General features: G+C 42.7%; 2 protein-coding genes across 6 annotated transcripts in view; one reads left to right on the top strand and one right to left on the bottom strand.

Annotated features, from left to right (window-relative positions):
* Nucleotides 1-10,019, bottom strand: part of NUDCD1 (NudC domain containing 1) — a 51,638-nt gene extending 41,619 nt beyond the window's left edge. The window contains exons 1-2 of the mRNA XM_035125255.2: nt 9,835-10,019; nt 2,166-2,320 (exon numbers count right to left, since the gene is read on the bottom strand). Of these exons, the coding sequence (XP_034981146.2) occupies nt 2,166-2,320; nt 9,835-9,952 (273 nt within the window). The 5' untranslated portion in view covers nt 9,953-10,019. The remainder of the gene's footprint in view (nt 1-2,165; nt 2,321-9,834) is intronic.
* A 1,309-nt stretch (nt 10,020-11,328) lies between these two features.
* ENY2 (ENY2 transcription and export complex 2 subunit) lies at nt 11,329-17,956 on the top strand. 5 transcript variants are annotated; one of them, XM_035125302.2, is made up of 6 exons: nt 11,329-11,434; nt 12,719-12,789; nt 14,084-14,182; nt 15,073-15,143; nt 15,911-15,985; nt 17,112-17,956. In XM_035125302.2, the coding sequence occupies exons 3-6, from the start codon at nt 14,115-14,117 to the stop codon at nt 17,186-17,188; spliced, it is 291 nt and encodes a 96-aa protein (XP_034981193.1). In that variant the 5' UTR covers nt 11,329-11,434; nt 12,719-12,789; nt 14,084-14,114; the 3' UTR covers nt 17,189-17,956. The 5 variants fall into 5 exon arrangements, with proteins under 5 accessions (XP_034981193.1, XP_034981192.1, XP_060133647.1 ...); XM_035125301.2 differs by having other exon boundaries at nt 14,081-14,182; nt 17,112-17,951; XM_060277664.1 differs by having other exon boundaries at nt 11,331-11,457.
* The last annotated feature ends 905 nt before the right edge of the window (nt 17,957-18,861 follow it).

Raw genomic sequence — 18,861 nt, 5'->3', positions numbered from 1 at the left:
CTGGAAAAATAGGCTGCATAGGCTTAGAGCTCAGGCATCCCCAAACTTCGGCCCTCCAGATGTTTTGGACTACAATTCCCATCATCCCTGACCACCGGTCCTCTTAGCTAGGGATCATGGGAGTTGTAGGCCAAAACATCTGGAGGGCCACAGTTTGGGGATGCCTGGCTTAGCTCCTAATGTTCTTGGACATGAATGATAAAACTAGATGCTTAAGATGCCCTCTCTGTTACAGATGGGACTAAGACGATTTGTTCCCAGACAACCTACACTCTCGCCTAAATATCAAGTTCTCTCTTGAAGTCAGATTCCATTTTTCAGGGACCAAAAAAGTCTTTCCACATCATGGTCTCCAAGGTAACAGCTCTTCAATAGTTAGCATTTAGTATGAACACAATGTTTCTGGCACATACCCACTCAGAATGACACCATGACCTGCTTGCTGGAAACAGTTTGCAGATAACTCTGGGGCAGCACCTCACCCAGAGCTGCAATTTCCAAGTATATGGCAGAAATGAGGAAGGGAAAGCTCATCCCATCATGACCAGCTAATTATTTGGAAGGGAAGGAAAATAAATAACTTTGCTTTCAGAGTGGAGAGAGATTTTTGTGTGTGTGAAAACTGTTTTTACAGCAATCCTTTTTTAAAAAAAAAATACTTCCAAAAGGTTCAGAGAAACATCATGTTTTATACTTCTCTGTACATTTCTATAACAAATTCTGAGTAAGAAGTGTGACTTGTTTGTTTCCTCAATTATTTATTGAGGCAGGGGCACATTTCTCAGCAAACAAGTCACAGAAGCATATTATCCATCTCTCACAATCCTTAAGGGTGGAAACAATTATTTCCATCTTTGTCTTACTTCTTAACCACACTATTTTGAAAGTTATACAGTACTGTTGCAATATTATTCAACAGACTGTAGTCAAATATTCTGCTGACTGGTTCGCTCAAGCAGGAAGTTCAGCAACCTTCATTCCACTGCCTCTTTAACCTTGCTTCCCCATTGTCCCATTGACCTACAGAATACCTTTGCTTGCCCATTTTCTGTCAATTGCATTATCCCAAACCCGTTGCTCGAGTTTCCCTGCTGTTCCGCACAGCTTTCCACTAACCTCTGCCTCCTCCATCCATCCTAACAGCCTACTACGTATTCTGTTTTTGGCCATGTCTCCTTAGTTTCTCTGTTCCCATCCACCATGTCTGCCCAATAATCCTGCCTCTTTCCTAATAGTATGTTGTCCTCAGATCTTTATAAACAATGGCAGCACTTTCTGCAAAGGTGTTCTGCATTCCAGACAACTGCCTTCCAAGCTTGGCGAGGGATAGCTACAGAGGCCTGCCTTTCTTTGTGAAACCTAAACCATTCACTGCCTTTGAGAAGAATCGGGATATTTCACAATAAGTGTGTGTGTCGGCTCTGGAAGGGATCACAAATAAAGCTTCTGGAAGCGTAATCATTTCAGTATGCAGAAACCTAAGCAGAAGGTGATTATTAGATGGAAGCACATGTCGTACATTTGCCTTTCGAGACTGTTTGAACAGACATTAGAGATGGCAAGAGTGTCACACAACCCCATCTAAGCAATTAGTAAGCCTGCAGCTTCAGTTCTAACTTCAAATTTGAAAAAAGAAACGTGCAAAGTATTGGTTTGTGCAACAAATTTAACTGAATAGACATAATTAAACAGTGCATAACCCTGTGAGTGCAATACTTGACTGCCCAAGATGAAATACAGTGCAGTTAATATCGTGCAAATGTGTTGGGTAGCTTAATTAACAGCAATGAATAGTGAAAGACCAATATTATTGGAGAATGTGTAATCTTTACTGGATCACACAATTAATGGAATTGAGAAATGCCTATATTTAAAGTCAAAAGTGCATTTAATATCTATATCTATATCTATAGATAGATATAGATAGATTCAGTTCTATAGTGTCTGATCTCTTTTAAGTACAAATCATAAACACAAAGATGTTTAATGATATTCAAGCATAAGTTTCTGAAAAAAATATGTTTAAAAGTATGTTCATATTATGAATACTAGTATTTACTTGGTGGCATCTGACTAAGTCATACTCAAAGAAGAACCAGTGAAATCAATGGACTTCTGTTTGAGACGATTAACTTAACTCCCCCCCCCCCCCATGGCATCCTTACCAGAGTAATGCTTAAATTCATGACTCTTCCAAGTTGATCAACATAATAAACATCATCTTGGTACCAGGGATCCAGGTGTAGATAATTGTACATGCCAAAGGCACGCATGTGATCCAGGGTATACTGATCATCCCGAAGTTTGACTTCTGCTACCGCTGAAAAACAAAACACAAACCCAGAAAATGTAAGATCCCGCATCCATTTAAGACAAAAATCTCAAGTTACATTTAATAGATAATCATCTTTGGGACCTGTAATTCAAAATGGTAACTTCATTGATAACTTCATGGTGCTGGAGGAGACTCTTGAGAGTCCCATGGACTGCAAGAAGATCAAACCTATCCATTCTTAAGGAAATCAGCCCTGAGTGCTCCCTGGAAGGACAGATCGTGAAGCTCAGGCTCCAATACTTTGGCCACCTCATGAGAAGAGAAGAATCCTTGGAAAAGACCCTGATGTTGGGAAAGATTGAGGGCACTAGGAGAAGGGGACGACAGAGGACAAGATGGTTGGACAGTGTTCTCGAAGCTACGAACATGAGTTTGACCAAACTGCGGGAGGCAGTGGAAGACAGGAGTGCCTGGCGTGCTATGGTCCATGGGGTCACGAAGAGTCGGACACGACTAAACGACTAAACAACAACAAAACTTCATTGAAAAATAGAATTGTCCTTTAAGTCTCTGACTTACTGAATTCAGATGTTTTTACGGTGAAGCAGATATGATACAACAACAACCCCAGAGTGCCACCTGCTGCCTCTAGCTTACTGTAAGTTGTACATATGGAAGAGACAACTTTGTAAAAGGGTTTAGGTTCTTTTCCCTATTATCATCAAAGCTTCCACTTGTTTGGTGTCCCATAAACATGGAAAGTGGCAACAGAGCCATAATCGAGCCTGACAGACCTTCAAAGCGCTATGACCATGTCGTTTCGCATAATATTTTCATGAGGTTTGCAATCATTATGGACAAACACACACACACACAGGAACAGTGAAGCTTCCACTGCTAGTGTTCTAGGCTGTCAGTTCCTGTTTCCTAATACCAAATTTATGTATAACTTTTGGTGAACTGCTAGCTGAAATACAAGAAAACTGCATATTGTGTGATCATCACCATCAGTAACTGAATGGCCATCTTTTCAGGAATGCTACCGGTAAATCATGGCTTTGTGTTACATTCATAAGCCATGGGCTCATGTCCTCCAGCATGGCCACAAGGAGATGGAAGCCTTTGTTTCAGCGTCCAACTAACCACAGGTTGTTGCCAACATTAGACAAAGTGTGGTTAGTGTTATCTATTATTTTTGAAACTAGACAACTTAAATAATGGTTAATGATTCCGACTTGTTTTAATAAACTACAGTTTACTAAATGCAGTTCCTAGACTGCACAAAACAAACCATGAGTTGAAAACAGAAGCAGATGCTTCCAACATCTTCCTTGAAGCTGCATGTGGGAAAGCACACAAATCCAAGGTTCATACACTTAACACTAGAGAAGGAAAAAAGTTAAAGAGAGAAGACACTATATTTAAAAAAGTAATTCTACACCACTCATACACACAGCTCTGTTGGAGCATATTTCCTCTACCCAAGTACAGTAGCCTCAGTTATTCTGGTTATCCCAAGCTTACTCTTCAAGTCAGATTCAACAGTGAGCCCATAAAGGTCACTAGGTTTATGGGACTAGGGCAGTGACTGCTGTACTTCATACTCTCACCTGCCATTGGCCTTGGTGTGTGAATAGTTTCATACCACTCTCTGTCTCCTGAACAGGGCTAACTTTGGGCTATATCTGCAATCTATATAAACTGCCACAACTCCTCTCCTTAGAAAGTATCAATCAGGTGACCTGCCAGTAACAGGTGTAAGCACCTGGGTGGTCTTCTATAGCCTCTGGGCTATTCATTGTGCACCAAGATACCAATATATAAACTTTCTCTCTCAATATATATATCTTCTCTCACCACCATCTTTCAGCAGAAAGCTTTAGAAAAGATAGCCAAGGCAACTCTCTGCATTGTACTGCCATCCTGTGGATCAAACTTGCCACAACTTACAAGCACATTTTAAACCAGTGGTTCCCAACCTTTACTCTTCTCCCCATAACCACTTGAAAATAATGATTTTTATTTTTGTTGTTTAGCAATCGTAATGTGCTGAGCTAGATGCAAAATATGTATCGACTCTCTGCTCTTTTCAAGTGGCTTGTCAGACTCTTTTCTGCACTGGAGACTTTCCATCATCTTGTTGCCAGCTGTGGGTTTATTCTTCTGAAAAAGGCAGATCCTCCTCTCCCCATCACTTCAAGCCCATCCTGCTCACCTTCTGGATAGTCTGCTGTGTTCTAAGAAGGATGGAGTAGCGCAGGGGTCCCCAAACTAAGCCCCAGGGGCCGGATACGGCCCAATCACCTTCTAAATCTGGCCTGCGGATGGTCCAGGAATCAGCACGTTTTTACATGAGTAGAATGTGTCCTTTTATTTAAAATGCATCTCTGGGTTATTTGTGGGGCCTACCTGGTGTTTTTACATGAGTAGAATGTGTGCTTTTATTTAAAATGTATCTCTGGGTTATTTGTGGGGCATAGGAATTCGTTCATTTTTTTTTACAAAATATAGTCCCCCACAAGGTCTGAGGGACAGTGGACCGGCCCCCTGCTGAAAAAGTTTGCTGGTCCCTGGAGTAGCCTTTGCACCCACTGTTCTTCACACACATGCTGCTCTGCAAAGTTGCTACCACGGACCATCTGGATGAGACTCATGGACCACTAATGGTTCATGAACTACTTTGGGAACCCCTGCTTTAAAGCACAGTTAACTATGGTTTAAAGATGAGCATTCACTGTGTGCTGGTGCATAGGAAGAAAATTGTGGCCACTTAACTCTTAATAGCAGAGGAGCAGCAAAGTTGTGGTTTTCCTTGTGTTATGTCCCAACTCAAGACTCATGGTTTGTGTCTTGCCAAACAAACCATGAGCTGTAATGAAGTCCTGTTCTTGACTTAGCACTTAGTGCCCATGATTTCCTTTGGAGAGAGAAACCATGAATCCAGGTTCAGACATAAGCCAAACTATGGCATAGCTCCTGGTAGCATAGCAAGAGCAAAAGCTGGGGAGAAGGGGCTGCGAAAGCTGGGTCAGAAACCCTTGTCCAGGACCCCCTGCCATCTGAAGCCAAGTATGTGGTGACCAGAGAGAGGGCTTTCTCCAATATGACACTTCATATATAGAATGCCCATTCCAGAGAAGCTTGTCAGCACCAAGCAAAAAATAAAATAAAAATGCCCAGGCATTTGAGAATGAGGCAAGGACTTAATGGCAGAGTGCATGCTTTGCATTCTCAAGATCCTGGGTTCAACCCCAGCATCTCCAGGTAGAACTGAGAACAACTCCAGCCTAAAACCCTGAAGAGATACTGCCAGTCTGTGCAGTAGACAATGTAATGTTCAGTCTTAGGCAGCTTCCTATGCTCCTAATGCCTTCAAGCCAATTTTAACATTGTACTATAAACATTGTTATGAAGGTTGTGTGCCACCCCCAATCTCTGCTGAGCAGTAGCAAGATCCCGGGGGATACAGGCACTTACCCAGGGTCATGTTTCTGTTGGGAGTCAAGACGCAGCAGAGACCATTGCGTCTTTTAAAAATATGGTTTATTTTACACATATTTATACCCGGGTGTAGCTGGAGGGAGTACAGAGTTTACAGTATTTGCATCTCAAGAGGGGCTTGTTCCCCACAGCAGTGCAGCATGAGATTCCAATACATATCCATTCCCCTGTCCCAGGGCAATATGGTTCTGCCCCTCAAGGCCTCTGCCTCTAGTCCTACTAACTTCATTTCTTGTTCCCAGGAAACACGTGGTCCAAGCAACCCCTCTGCATCCATCTACTTGCCCCCTATTCCAAGCCTAGTTTTAAAAGATGACAATTTTCCTGTAACCTACATCATTGTAACTTTGGCAACCAGAGCCAAGGATTTCTCTGTGATAGGCCATCAACACCTTTTGTCCTGTTAACAGCCTCTCTCCCAAGGGAGGCCCTGGCCCGTGTTTTTCCACTGGCTTGGAATCTTCCCTTCAACACTCCAAATATTTTCTAAATGCAACCATTTTACTAATTTCTAACATTCACTAACTCTAGATTTGTAACCATATATATATATATATTCAGTGCTGTTTGTTTACCATTGCATGACGTGTCCTTATGATTTTCTTGCTGTTTTTATCATTTGTATTCCAACTACTTTTTTATTATAAAGTTTGCCCACTTGGGGGAGCTTTTCAACTTTTAAAAATGCTCATATTTTTAATAACTTACAGTGCAATCCTAAACATATTTTCTCAGAAGCACTGAGCTCAATCAGATTTACTCTCATATAAGTCAGCAAGGTTGTATATTGTCTCCCTGCTTATTTAACTTATATGCAGAATTCATCATGCGAAAGGCTGGACTAGATGAATCCCAAGCCGGAATTAAGATTGCCGGAAGAAATATCAACAACCTCAGATATGCAGATGACACAACCTTGATGGCAGAAAGCGAGGAGGAATTAAAGAACCTTTTAATGAGGGTGAAAGAGGAGAGCGCAAAATATGGTCTGAAGCTCAACATCAAAAAAACCAAGATCATGGCCACTGGTCCCATCACCTCCTGGCAAATAGAAGGGGAAGAAATGGAGGCAGTGAGAGATTTTACTTTCTTGGGCTCCTTGATCACTGCAGATGGTGACAGCAGTCACGAAATTAAAAGACGCCTGCTTCTTGGGAGAAAAGCAATGACAAACCTAGACAGCATCTTAAAAAGCAGAGACATCACCTTGCCGACAAAGGTTCGTATAGTTAAAGCTATGGTTTTCCCAGTAGTGATGTATGGAAGTGAGAGCTGGACCATAAAGAAGGCTGATCGCCGAAGAATTGATGCTTTTGAATTATGGTGCTGGAGGAGACTCTTGAGAGTCCCATGGACTGCTAGAAGATCAAACCTATCCATTCTTAAGGAAATCAGCCCTGAGTGCTCCCTGGAAGGACAGAACGTGAAGCTGAGGCTCCAATACTTTGGCCACCTCATGAGAAGAGAAGAATCCTTGGAAAAGACCCTGATGTTGGGAAAGATTGAGGGCACTAGGAGAAGGGGACGACAGAGGACAAGATGGTTGGACAGTGTTCTCGAAGCTACGAACATGAGTTTGACCAAACTGCGGGAGGCAGTGCAAGACAGGAGTGCCTGGCGTGCTATGGTCCGTGGGGTCACGAAGAGTCGGACACGACTAAACGACTAAACAACAACAACAACAACAAGTCAGCAAACAAACTGCAGCCTAAGGATGTAAATAGTAAGCAGACTTAGTAGGAAATAAGGCCAAGCACAGTGGGACTAGCTTCTGATTAATCATGTGCAGGATCACTAAATTGTTTTTTTTAAGTGTTGCATGGTGAGGTTAAAAGCAAGGCCTGTGTTTGAAAAAGTTGAAGACATATGATCTGCAGACACCCACACTAACTATCATTAATCGTAAAGGCCCTTTCTGGCCCTATAATCAAGATCCTCCTATTCCTTGAGCCTCTCAGAAGTATGACTAGAAGTCTTTCTAGCAGCGATCGCCCTGTAAAATCCAGTGAGAAATGTCAGGAATGCCCTGTCACCACTGTCCCAGATGGATGGCAAAAACATGCCTTGTTAAAATATCTTCATAAACACCCCTTTACCATCCACCAAACCCCACCTCACTAGTTTATTTCTGATGCTGCTTTAGTTTAGATGGCTGTTTTGGATATTATTAATGGTTTCAGTTTTCTACATCAATATTCTGATATAAAGATTAGCGCTAGAAACAGAAATTGCAGTACTTCAATATTGTGGCCTTTGGCTAATTGAACAAACCAAAGCTACGGTTTTCCCAGTAGTGATGTATGGAAGTGAGAGTTGGACTATAAAGAAGGCTGATCGCCGAAAAATTGATGCTTTTGGATTTTGGTGCTGGAGGAGACTCTTGAGAGTCCCATGGACTGCAAGAAAATCAATCCTATCCATTCTTAAGGAAATCAGCCCTGAGTGCTCACTGGAAGGACAGATTCTGAAGCTGAGGCTCCAATACATGAGAAGAGAAGACTCCCTGGAAAAGACTCTGATGTTGGGAAAGATGGAGGGCACAAGAGAAGGGGACAACAGAGGACGAGGTGATTGGACAGTGTTCTTGAAACTACCAACATGAATTTGACGAAACTGCGGAAGGCAGTGGAAGACAGGAGTGCCTGGCGTGCTCTGGCCCATGGGGTCACGAAGAGTTGGACACAACTAAATGACTAAACAACAACAAAAATGGCCTTTAAACTGTGTGCGGGGCAAGTATTGTTTTGTTTGCTTTTATGTTATGCATGTTTGCAATTTTTATTCTGTAAACTTCCCTGTGAGCTTCGGAAGAAGGGTAGCATACAAATTCAATAAATAAATATGTGGATTTGCCAGTCACTAAACAGTTTTTAACTTCATCCCCACGGGCACACACCGCCAGTCTCCTGCGACAGACAGATGCCAACCTAACCAATATATATATGGATTTGCCAGCCACTTTCAGCTTCTTCTGAAAGCAAGCAGAGACTAATAATAATAATGATAATAAATTTGTATTTGGCAGCCACCTTCAACTTCATTTGAAATGTAAAGGTAAAGGGACCCCTGACCATTACGTCCAGTTGTGACCGACTCTGGGCTTGCGCACTTATCTCGCATTATTGGCCGAGGGAGCCGGCGTATAGCTTCCAGGTCATGTGGCCAGCATGACAAAGCCGCTTCTGGCAAACCAGAGCAGCACATGGAAACACCGTTTACCTGTAGCGGTTCCTATTTATCTACTTGCATTTTGACGTGCTTTCAAACTGCTAGGTTGGCAGGAGCTGGGATCAAGCAATGGGAGCTCACCCCGTCACAGGGATTCGAACCGCCGACCTTCTGATCAGCAAGCCCTAGGCTCAGTGGTTTAACCACAGCGCCACCTGGGTCCCTTATTTGAAAGCAAGAGGAGTCATTATTATCCCTACTAAATTACAGTGATAATTATAATAATGAATCCCCACAACAAGACGTTTTAGGCTCCAGGCCTGACAGAGGAAGGGTTTGTAACATGAACTCTTAATTCTCAAGACAAGAGTTTATATCACATACCCTCCAACATTTCTCCTTCCCTATACAGGATTGCCTTCAGACGACTTAGGAGTCGGATTAATTCCATACCCTCCAACATTTCTTCAGTGAAAATAAGGACATCCTAAGGAAAACTGGGACAATCTGGGATCAAATCAGAAACCGGGACGGCTTCTCTAAAACTGGGACGCCCATGGAAAATAGGGATACTTGGAAGATCTGATATCACAGTATCATAAAATTGTAGAGAAGGGGCCACGAGCTTCATCTAGCCCACCCTACTGCAATGTAGGAATCCTCATACCTTTTTTAATATTAAAAAAAAAGAGAGAGAAAACTTCCAGGACTTTTTACCCCGCCTGTCTTACAGGCATAGTAAAGATAATAAAAAGTAGGAAATCATCCCCAATAAACACTGCTATAGTTTCGAAAGGGGGTTCCTTTTCCTTTCTCCTCCCCCCCCCGGTGGTGACAGGAAGTATTGAGGCGGCCAGGCCCCTCACAGCTTTCTCCCCCATGGTACTCACGCGAGTCCAGGCCCACTTGGTAACAGGCCAGCGGCTCCAGGGACAACTTGTATCCCTCGAACTTGGGGTCCAAAAGCAGACGCTTGACGCGAAGGGAGCAATTCGCCGCCGCCTCCATGCCGCCCGGGAACCGGCGGACCAATAAAGTTGTTGTTGAAACGGCGAGGCGTCGCGATCGGCCGACGAAGCGCCTCTCGCGGCCGCAAAGCATCCTGGGTACTGAGGCACGCCGGGAGATGTAGTTTTTAGATGTAGCTCCCGTGCGCATGCAACAAAAGGGGAGTAAGCCTCTTCACACTGCAGCTTTACTCGTCGGTAAAGGAGGAGTTTCCCAAATCCAAGCCTTGGCATCCCCAGTTAGGGCTGGAGAGCTGCTGCCGCCACTGTGCGGACTTCAGAGCGCGCGGGATAGGTCGGTGTAGTCTGGCTTGGGGGTGCAGTTTAAAAGGTGTGCAGAATAGCTCAGTCGGTAAACTATGAGATCTCAGGGTTATGGGTTCGAGCCCTATGTTGAGCAAAGAAGATTCTTGCATTGCAGGAGGGTGGGGTTCGACTGGATGACCCTCAGGTGCCCAACTCTATGGTTGCCGGGGTAAAAGCACGTATTGCAATCTAATCCTGTGGACTTTGCTCAGAAGTAAACTGCACTTTCAAATGGTTTTTTTTTTGCTTCCTAGTGACAAGAGTTGATGAGGAGCCCATTAAGTTTGCTAAATACACTTGCGTGCTTTTCTTACGTATTAATTAACAGTGTTTAGCTTTAGCTAGGCATATTTACCTGGGAGTGAAAAAAAGCAAAGAAGTAAAATCAGGAAGACCAATATTTTAACAAGGAATGGGGAAAATTTATAACTTACATCGTTAGTACGATCGGAATATCACTTGTAGTTGAAGGTTGAATTCTGGACATAATGGAAAAGTGGTAAATGTTTTGGATTATCATAAAAGATGCGGGAGGAAAGGATTAATAATAGGACCCACAAAGGGGAGGATGGAACTTCAAGAGATTCCTTGGGATCTTGTTTTTATTATTTATTTGTGCTATACCTCTGTAAAAATTTAATTTGAAAAACCAAATAAATATTTTTTTTTAAAAAAAAGAAAGAAATCAGCAAAGATTTGCATCTACGGAAAGCTGCACACTCGATGGGAGCAAATCCATTACAGTAGTCCTACTGAATTGAGTGACACCTAAACTCCTGGGTAAAGTTTCGCAACCTCGACCCCACGAAAACCAGCCTTCCTCCTCCGACTTCTTTCTATACTTGCACCATTCTGAATTGAACCCGCGCAAGACTGCGTGGAAAAGCACCCTCCAGTCCAACGGTTTGCAGCAGTCGAAGCTGCCGAAAGGGATTGTGGGAGGCATAGTTTCATCTCGAGACGGGGGGTGGGGGCTCGAGCAAAGCAGGCGAGCCGCTGGAGGGCCTTCTGGGAGTTGTAGTTCTTCTGCCGTAACCAGGGCCCGCAGAGTTCGCAACCAAGGACTACATTTCCCATGCATCCCTGCGGCGGGGAAGATTAGGCAGGGCGTTGAGATTTCTGTTAAGTCTTGGTCTCGGGAGCCGGACGAGAAGGGATCGGGTCTCCTCCGGGGCAGGTAATCTGACTTGTCGGCGGCAGGTGGGGGGGATGTATGGCGGAGGAGGCGGCGTCTTGGTCGCCTAGACTGAAGAATGGCTCCTTATCCTCTCCCTATCTCCCCACTTGGAACTGGCTACTCCCCGCCCTCCAATTTCCAGATACATACTGTGCTCGTGGGGGTCGGGAAAGGCTCTTTCTTTCAGATCCAAGTTCCCCAGTGTGAAATCTGGGTGGCTGTAAATTCGCCTTACTTCAGTAGGTCGCATTTGCGTGTTTTGGAAATTTGGTGGCCAGGCAACTAGAAACGTGAGCGCATTTAAAATGGGATGGTGATTCAGGGTGCGTTCTCACGTTAAACGTGACTGTGGCGTGTGCACGCCGGAGTTTCCCCCACTCTTAGAACACATAACACCTGAATGGTACACCAGCGTATGCGCTTCTGGTTTTGCTGCCGTGTAATAAGCCAATTGATCAGTCTGGTTTTCAGTAGGTATGATTTATTGGCAGCAGTTGTACAGGGCTCCAAATAGGGAGCTTTCTAATCCTCAGTGGTGCAGGGTGGGTTTGTCCTCCAAGTGCTTTATTTTTCTGTGAGAACTCAGTCAAGGGATCTTTAGTAATGGACACAGGAGACCAACATTTATTTATCCTAAGTTTGATGGCGCACAAATGCAGATGAGGGGGTGGTGTGGCCTGGAGAAATGAAAGCTGACTGTGTCCAAATCCCAGGAGGTGGGAAGAGGAGGTTTCAATATTTATTTCCTTCTCCCAAAACCCACTGCAAAATTATGACTAGATGATTCCTTTGCCTGATTTCTTCTACGTGTGCTATCAGAGTGGGTGGTGTAGCATCCTTAAGGCAGCCAAGTGCAATTCGAGGCCCCGTTGCTGCTTCCAGCTTCTGATTTCTTCTTTGTGCTGAGCTCTGTCCACATGCCTTCCTATGTTCTCTGCAAATGCAGAAAGGCTGGGGTGGAGAGACATCATTGGTGACCACAAATAGTGACCATCAATTGCATTAAAAGCATCACTGTTTTGAACAGGTACAGGCAAGCTCGTCCCTCCAGATGTTTTGGGACTACAATTCCCATCATCCCTGACCACTTGTCCTGTTAGCTAGGGATGATGGGAGTTGTAATCCGAAAACATCTGGAGGGCCGAGTTTGCCTATGCTTGGTTTTGAAGGACAAATGCTTTGTTGTTGTTGTTGTTGTTTCCTTTTAAATTTGACTCGTCATAATGACTTTGGCTGCATTATTTCTGATCAGTTTTAAAACTATCAATTGTATCTTCCTTGCAGAGGGAGCGCTGAAATCCGTGGTGATTGAAATCCATTTGGGAACGACATAGTGTGTGTTCCTTTCTTAAAACGTAAGTTTCTCGTCATGCCTCTGGACGAAAATTTTCAAATGTGCACTTTTTGGCTCCTGTCTTTTTCTTTTCCCCTCACAAATTTACATTTGCTTTGTGAAGTGAAGGGTCAGAACATGTGGTGTATCCGTTACTGGGACTCTAAAATGATTTTTTAAAATTAAGAACAAATATTGGAGGGCGGTGGGAGAGATTTAGTTTGATGTTGAAGGGGGGGGGAGTCTTAACCCTTTCTCTTTTACAGTATTTCCTGAATTTAAATTGCCCCCAGCTGTTAGTGGTCTCAAAGAGGAAACAAGACTGGTTCCTGTAGTGTACCTTCCTTTTCTCCTCTTTGGGGCTAATGGTTGCTTTAGGGTTGATTTTAAATGAGTGGGGGGGGGATGGCACAGACAGGAAGATACCTTGCCAAAAGCCCACACACATTTTCCCTGCCCCCAGCTGTTCCTAACTGAAGAAGAAAAAAAAAACCATGTTTAGTTTTGCCAGAAAAAAATTGACTGTCATATTACATAAAACAATGACCTCATTTGCACAATAAGGTAAGCCAAACGATGACTTACGGAGCCCACAAAAATGTACATGGTCCCGGAGAGGAGCTTTTAAGCTGTTTTGCTCCTCCCTGGTCCTTTTTAATGCTGCAGTGCACTGAACTAAGTTGTTTTGGACTACATCTCCCATTAGTGATGGCCAGGGATGATAGGAGTTGTATTCCAGAACATTTGGAGGGCAAAGGTGGCTGTATACAATTAATACTTGGGATTAGTTGCATTGAATTTAATAGGACTTTGTTCCGGTAAATGATTGGCACCAGGTCAAAATGCTGGGAACAAAGAGCCACTTTTATTGGGAGTGGTTTGGAATTGGTAAAATCTATTAATAAAACATTGCAGTTGCATATGATCTCACTGTTCTGGTCTAAGAAAATCATTGTGCTTGGTTCTTGAATCAACAACAGAAGTTGTTGTCTTGCCACTGAGGTCCTTGTGTCAGATGGAAAGAATGGATTTATTTAGTATCAGACTATAAAAATGGAATGAACGAACAAAGCATTGGAAAATCTCAGAACAGGTCCGTGTACTTTGTGATTCGCCCCTGATCGAACCCTGCCCATCCAGCCATCCATTGTCACCTTCTGAGACTTGACAACTTTCCTGTTATCAAGTCTCTGGCAAGCAACCACATGTAACTCATGGGCTTTATTCACCTTTCTTTGTGTACACCCACTTTAGATGGATGGTAGATGTTGTGTCTCAGTAAGGTTAATCTCTGCATTTATTTATTTATTTAGTAGATCGGTTGTTCACATATAGACTCCCCAAAAAATGAATAAAGATGCCCAAATGAGAGCAAGCATAAACCAAAAGCTAATCGAAACAGGAGAACGAGAACGGTAGGTGGGCTTTGTTTCCTGTTCCACATGTAGAAATATATTGCATCTCTCTGACTGCAGTCATCACCCCACATGGTTAGGATTGGAGCCTTCTGTGTTCATTACTAGAGAGAGAAAAAGTGTGTTAATATACGAAGAGTCCTACTGGATCAGGCCAGTAACCCATCTAGGCCAGCATCCTGTTCTCACAGTGGCCAGCCAGATGCCTATGGGAAATTTACAAGCAGGACCCAAGCACAAGAGCACTCTCCCATTCTGTGATTTCTAGCAGCTGACATTCAGTAGCATTACTGCCTCCAACCATAGAGGCAGAACATAGCCATCAAGGGTTGGAGCAACCTATTGCCTTATCCTCCAAGAATTTGTCTAAAGCTCTTTTAAAGCCGTTCCCTGAAGACCTTGTAAATCTGGTTCTGGGGGTCTTGGGAGGGGTATGCAGGAGGAACTGCAGATGGAGAGGAGAACTGTTGGAAATAAGCTTCCTTTTGTCAATAGTGGAGCAATTTGTAGCATCCCCTGTAGCTAGTCGGTATCACTCAGCCTAACTAAGTACGGTTGTACAGACAATAAATTGGTGGGTGGTAGGGACCATGTATGCTGCCCTTAATCACTTGGAGTAGAAAAAAAGCTACAAATTTAGCTGGTTTGGGATTTTGCTTTTGGGGTCCATTTTAGCTTCCTAATTCAGGTTGTTGGACTCCTCTGCCCCAGCTAGCGTGGCTGCAGTCCAGAAACATCTGGAGAGCCAAAGGTGTGTCACCCTTGGATCAGTGCAGATTCCACATTCCAAGCATTTGTTTGTGCTAATCTCTCTTATGTGTGGTAGTTTATATTTGTGGCTCGATAATGCGGTTTACTTTACTGTCCTCTAACGGCATGTTGTTTTACAGCCTTAAAGAGTTACTGAGAGCCAAATTAATTGAATGTGGCTGGAAGGACCAGCTGAAGGCACACTGCAAAGGTAATTGTTGGTTGATCTTGGTAATTGTGAATGTATTGACAGAGCTAAGCCGTAAGTACAAAGCATATGGAAGTGAGTGCCTATATACCTGCATTTTAAATGCTGACAGATTTTTTAAAAACATGTCTATTTCCACCTCCATTCCAGCAGTTTTAAGCACTGCATTTTAGACCCAGTTCTTTCCAGAACCAGAATGTCCATTTTTCAGAAGATTTATTCCATCTTCTGGTGCATAACCATGAGCTGCTTAAAATTTCTATTTTTAAAAAGTTTAATTTTTCTCTATTATATTTATACCCAGGCTATGCTTCTAGCAAGCTAAATCTGATGTTCATTTCTCAGAAGATTTATTCAATCTTCTGGTGCATAACCATGAGCTGCTTAAAATTTCTATTTAAAGAAAGTTTAATTTTTCTATATTATATTTATACCCAGGCTATGCTTCTAGCAAGCTAAATCTGATAATGATTTCAGAATTAGGTTGACTGAGGTTCCTCCTTTTATATGGTCACTAGCTCAAGTATAGGTACGTTTTTTTTACATTGCAATGTAGTCAAAGCAAAATTCCAAATATGGTTGATACTTGGCCAATAAATTATTCTATTCTATTCTATTTCTGTATAGGATGCAGACATGACACATGTGATCGCTTAAAGTTAAATGCATAAATGTGCTTTGGAATGAGCCACAATACATGTGTTGAGTTTTGTCATACTGGCTAGGCCTATCATTTTCTAATTTGATGTATTGTGTGTAACCTTGCTTAGATGTCATCAAAGACAAAGGCCTAGAGCATGTCACGGTTGATGATTTGGTGGCAGAAATTACTCCCAAAGGCAGAGGTAAGAGAAGTAACATTGCTTTGATACATGCGCATAGAACACTGGTGTGTATCTGGCTGAGGTTTATGTACTGCAGCATCTAGGACAAGGATAGTGAAACTGTGGTTGTGCAGTCATTCATGGACTGCAACTTCCATCATTCCTAATCATTGGTCATATTGGCTGGTGCTGATGGGAGTCAGAGTGCAACAACACCTGGAGAGATGCAGGTTCTCCATCCTTGATCGAGGAGAATGCCGCAATTGGTTTACTATAAACAAGATTCTCTGTCATCTTGAGGCATGTACCTAATGGTGCTCATTTACTTGCTAAGAGATGAATTGAATGTGTTTAATTTGATCAGCCATAGGCAATTAAGAATGAAATAAAGAATTGTACTGAGTAAAAACACTGGCACCAGCATAGCTCTAGCCATGGGCAACTTGTCTTATGTAACATCTGGACATGCATCCTCAATATTATTGGGAAATGCATCAAGCTAGTTCAGTATTTCCTGATGCTTATTAATGGCTTGGATCCTAATTAGTTCTTGGTGATTGGAAGGGCCTCTTCTGTTTCGTCCAAGTGGATCACAGCAAATTAAATCACTGGCAATAATTAAAGGACATAGAATAGAGTTATAACACAAAAACAGACAATAATTTCAGGTAACATCAAAGTTGAATTCAGCCTAGCCTGATTGCCAGGCATTTTTTACAAACTTTTTACAAAGACTAAGGCTGGGGGATTTCTCTTGGAAGAGATTGACACGTGCCACTGTGCAAAAGTTCATATGATCCATCAGTCCAAAGACAGCCCATGGGCTATAGATTGCGACCTGCCAGATGCTCAACAACTCAGACAAACCCAGGGATACCAACTTCCCAGTAGACCGGAACTATGCATGGCTTTGATAGAGCCGAAGTTCTGATCTCATGGGGTTTGTTATTAATCTGAGCTAAACAGGATGAATCTCGAGGGATTTAAAATTGGGCTCTTCACTTCATATGTATTCTCTAAAAATCAAGTAGTGGTGTTTGCACTGCAGCACTTGTAAACTACTGTTGTCACATGTAATGTGGCTTCAGCTTGATTTCTCACATCTTTCCCCCACTCTCATCTCTTGCTACCTATTTTTACTTTTCAGCCTTGGTACCCGACAGTGTAAAGAAAGAGCTTCTACAAAGAATAAGAACATTCCTCGCTCAACACGCCAGCCTTTGATTTCTTCCATTGAGTCTTACCATGTTGTATTAAGTGAATTATGCCAGAAACTGGAAGACATTTTTCCATGCTTTAGGGTTGAAGGTTCACTTTTTAAAAAATGTTTAGTTACTGGAAGTGTACTTTGCTACATCGACTTCTTAATTCTTGCTATTTTAATAAAAAATGAAATGAACTGCTTGTGGGCGTATGTTGGAAAGAGATGACATTTCTTGCCATTAAAAGGTTATTGTGTTGCTTAACATGATTGACATCTTTTTCATCACTATTAATTATTCCAAATGTCTCTTAAAATTGCAGTAGCAGAAATGATAACAGTAGAACACATGCTAGATAAAGTATTTGGTTAACAGCAGAGAAAAAGAAGGATGCCCATATGATACAGGATGGGATAGAGCAGTGATGGGTAGGATTTTGAGTAGATGGGTATTCTCTTAGCCTACCCTTTCCCAACCTGGGAGCACCAATATATTTTGGTGCCCTAGCCTATTGCAGACACTATCTATAGCACTTAATTGTGATGCTGAGTTGAAAGAGATGCTCTTTTTAAAAGAAGAAATTAAGATTTGGGGGGAATATGATGTTGTCATGGCAATGGAAGCTAGATTTTTAAGGCAATTTTGACAACAAAATAAGGTAGTGTGCCTGCCTGTAAGACCGTGAGATTTGAAAGTGATCTCAGAAATCAAATCTTCCCTTGATGTTCATATTTTTAAGGTCCTGATGGCACAGGCTAAGGAGAAAAAATCTAGACGCTAGATGTGCTTCTTGCCCTCCTCCCCTTGCTGATAGAGAACCTTGAAATCCTAATCCATTTTACCCAATGGCATTCTTTAATTGCAATCTTATGTTATCTAGAAACTCCTATTTAATTCAGTGGAATTAATCCGGAGCAAATATACTTTAGGTCGGTATGTATCATTCCAGACTATGGGATATATCCAACTAAGCTTTACTTAGTGTTAGACCCATTAAAATCAATGGCTCTAAATTGTGTTCATTAATCTCAGTGGTTTTACTCTGAGGAGGATTAGTAGAGTCATACCTCGGGTTGTGAACGTGATCCGTGCGGGAGGCACGTTCGCAACCCGCAGCGTTTGCAGCCTGAAGCGCCGTGTCTGTGCATGCGCGTGATGTCATTTTGTGCATCTGCGCATGCGGGAGCGCCAAAACCTGGAAGTAACCCGTTCTGGTACTTCCGGGTTTGGCGTGGTCCACAACCCAAAAACACGCAACCCACAGCATTCGTAAAGCAAGGTATGACTGTATTGGATACAGCCTTATTACCCAAGAGGCAGGGGGTTTGACTACACTGAGGATCAAAAAATAATAATAAATCCTTCCAGTAGCACCTTAGAAACCAACTAAGTTTGTCATAGGTATGAGCTTTCGTGTGCATGCACACTTCTTCGGATGAGGATCATCGTGGTCCCTTCCAATTCTATGGTGTATTTCCTGGCAGGAGTGGCCAAAACTATTTTTCTATACAGTACATGGAATTCAAACACCACCAGTAGTTAAGAGCAGAATGGGCCATTTGCAACAGCAGTTGCTGGGACAACATTTAAATGACATGTAACTTCTCACTTCTTGGTTTGTATACAGCCCTTCATTTCAAGATCACAGAACGGTTTGCAACATAAAAATACGAGAACACAGAATACATCAAAAGA

The sequence above is a fragment of the Zootoca vivipara genome, chromosome 8 (assembly GCF_963506605.1).
Source record: "Zootoca vivipara chromosome 8, rZooViv1.1, whole genome shotgun sequence".
In the NCBI taxonomy this organism is placed as follows: domain Eukaryota; kingdom Metazoa; phylum Chordata; class Lepidosauria; order Squamata; family Lacertidae; genus Zootoca; species Zootoca vivipara.
Note: the sequence above shows the minus strand (reverse complement) of the source record. Positions and strands in the feature narration are given on the sequence as shown.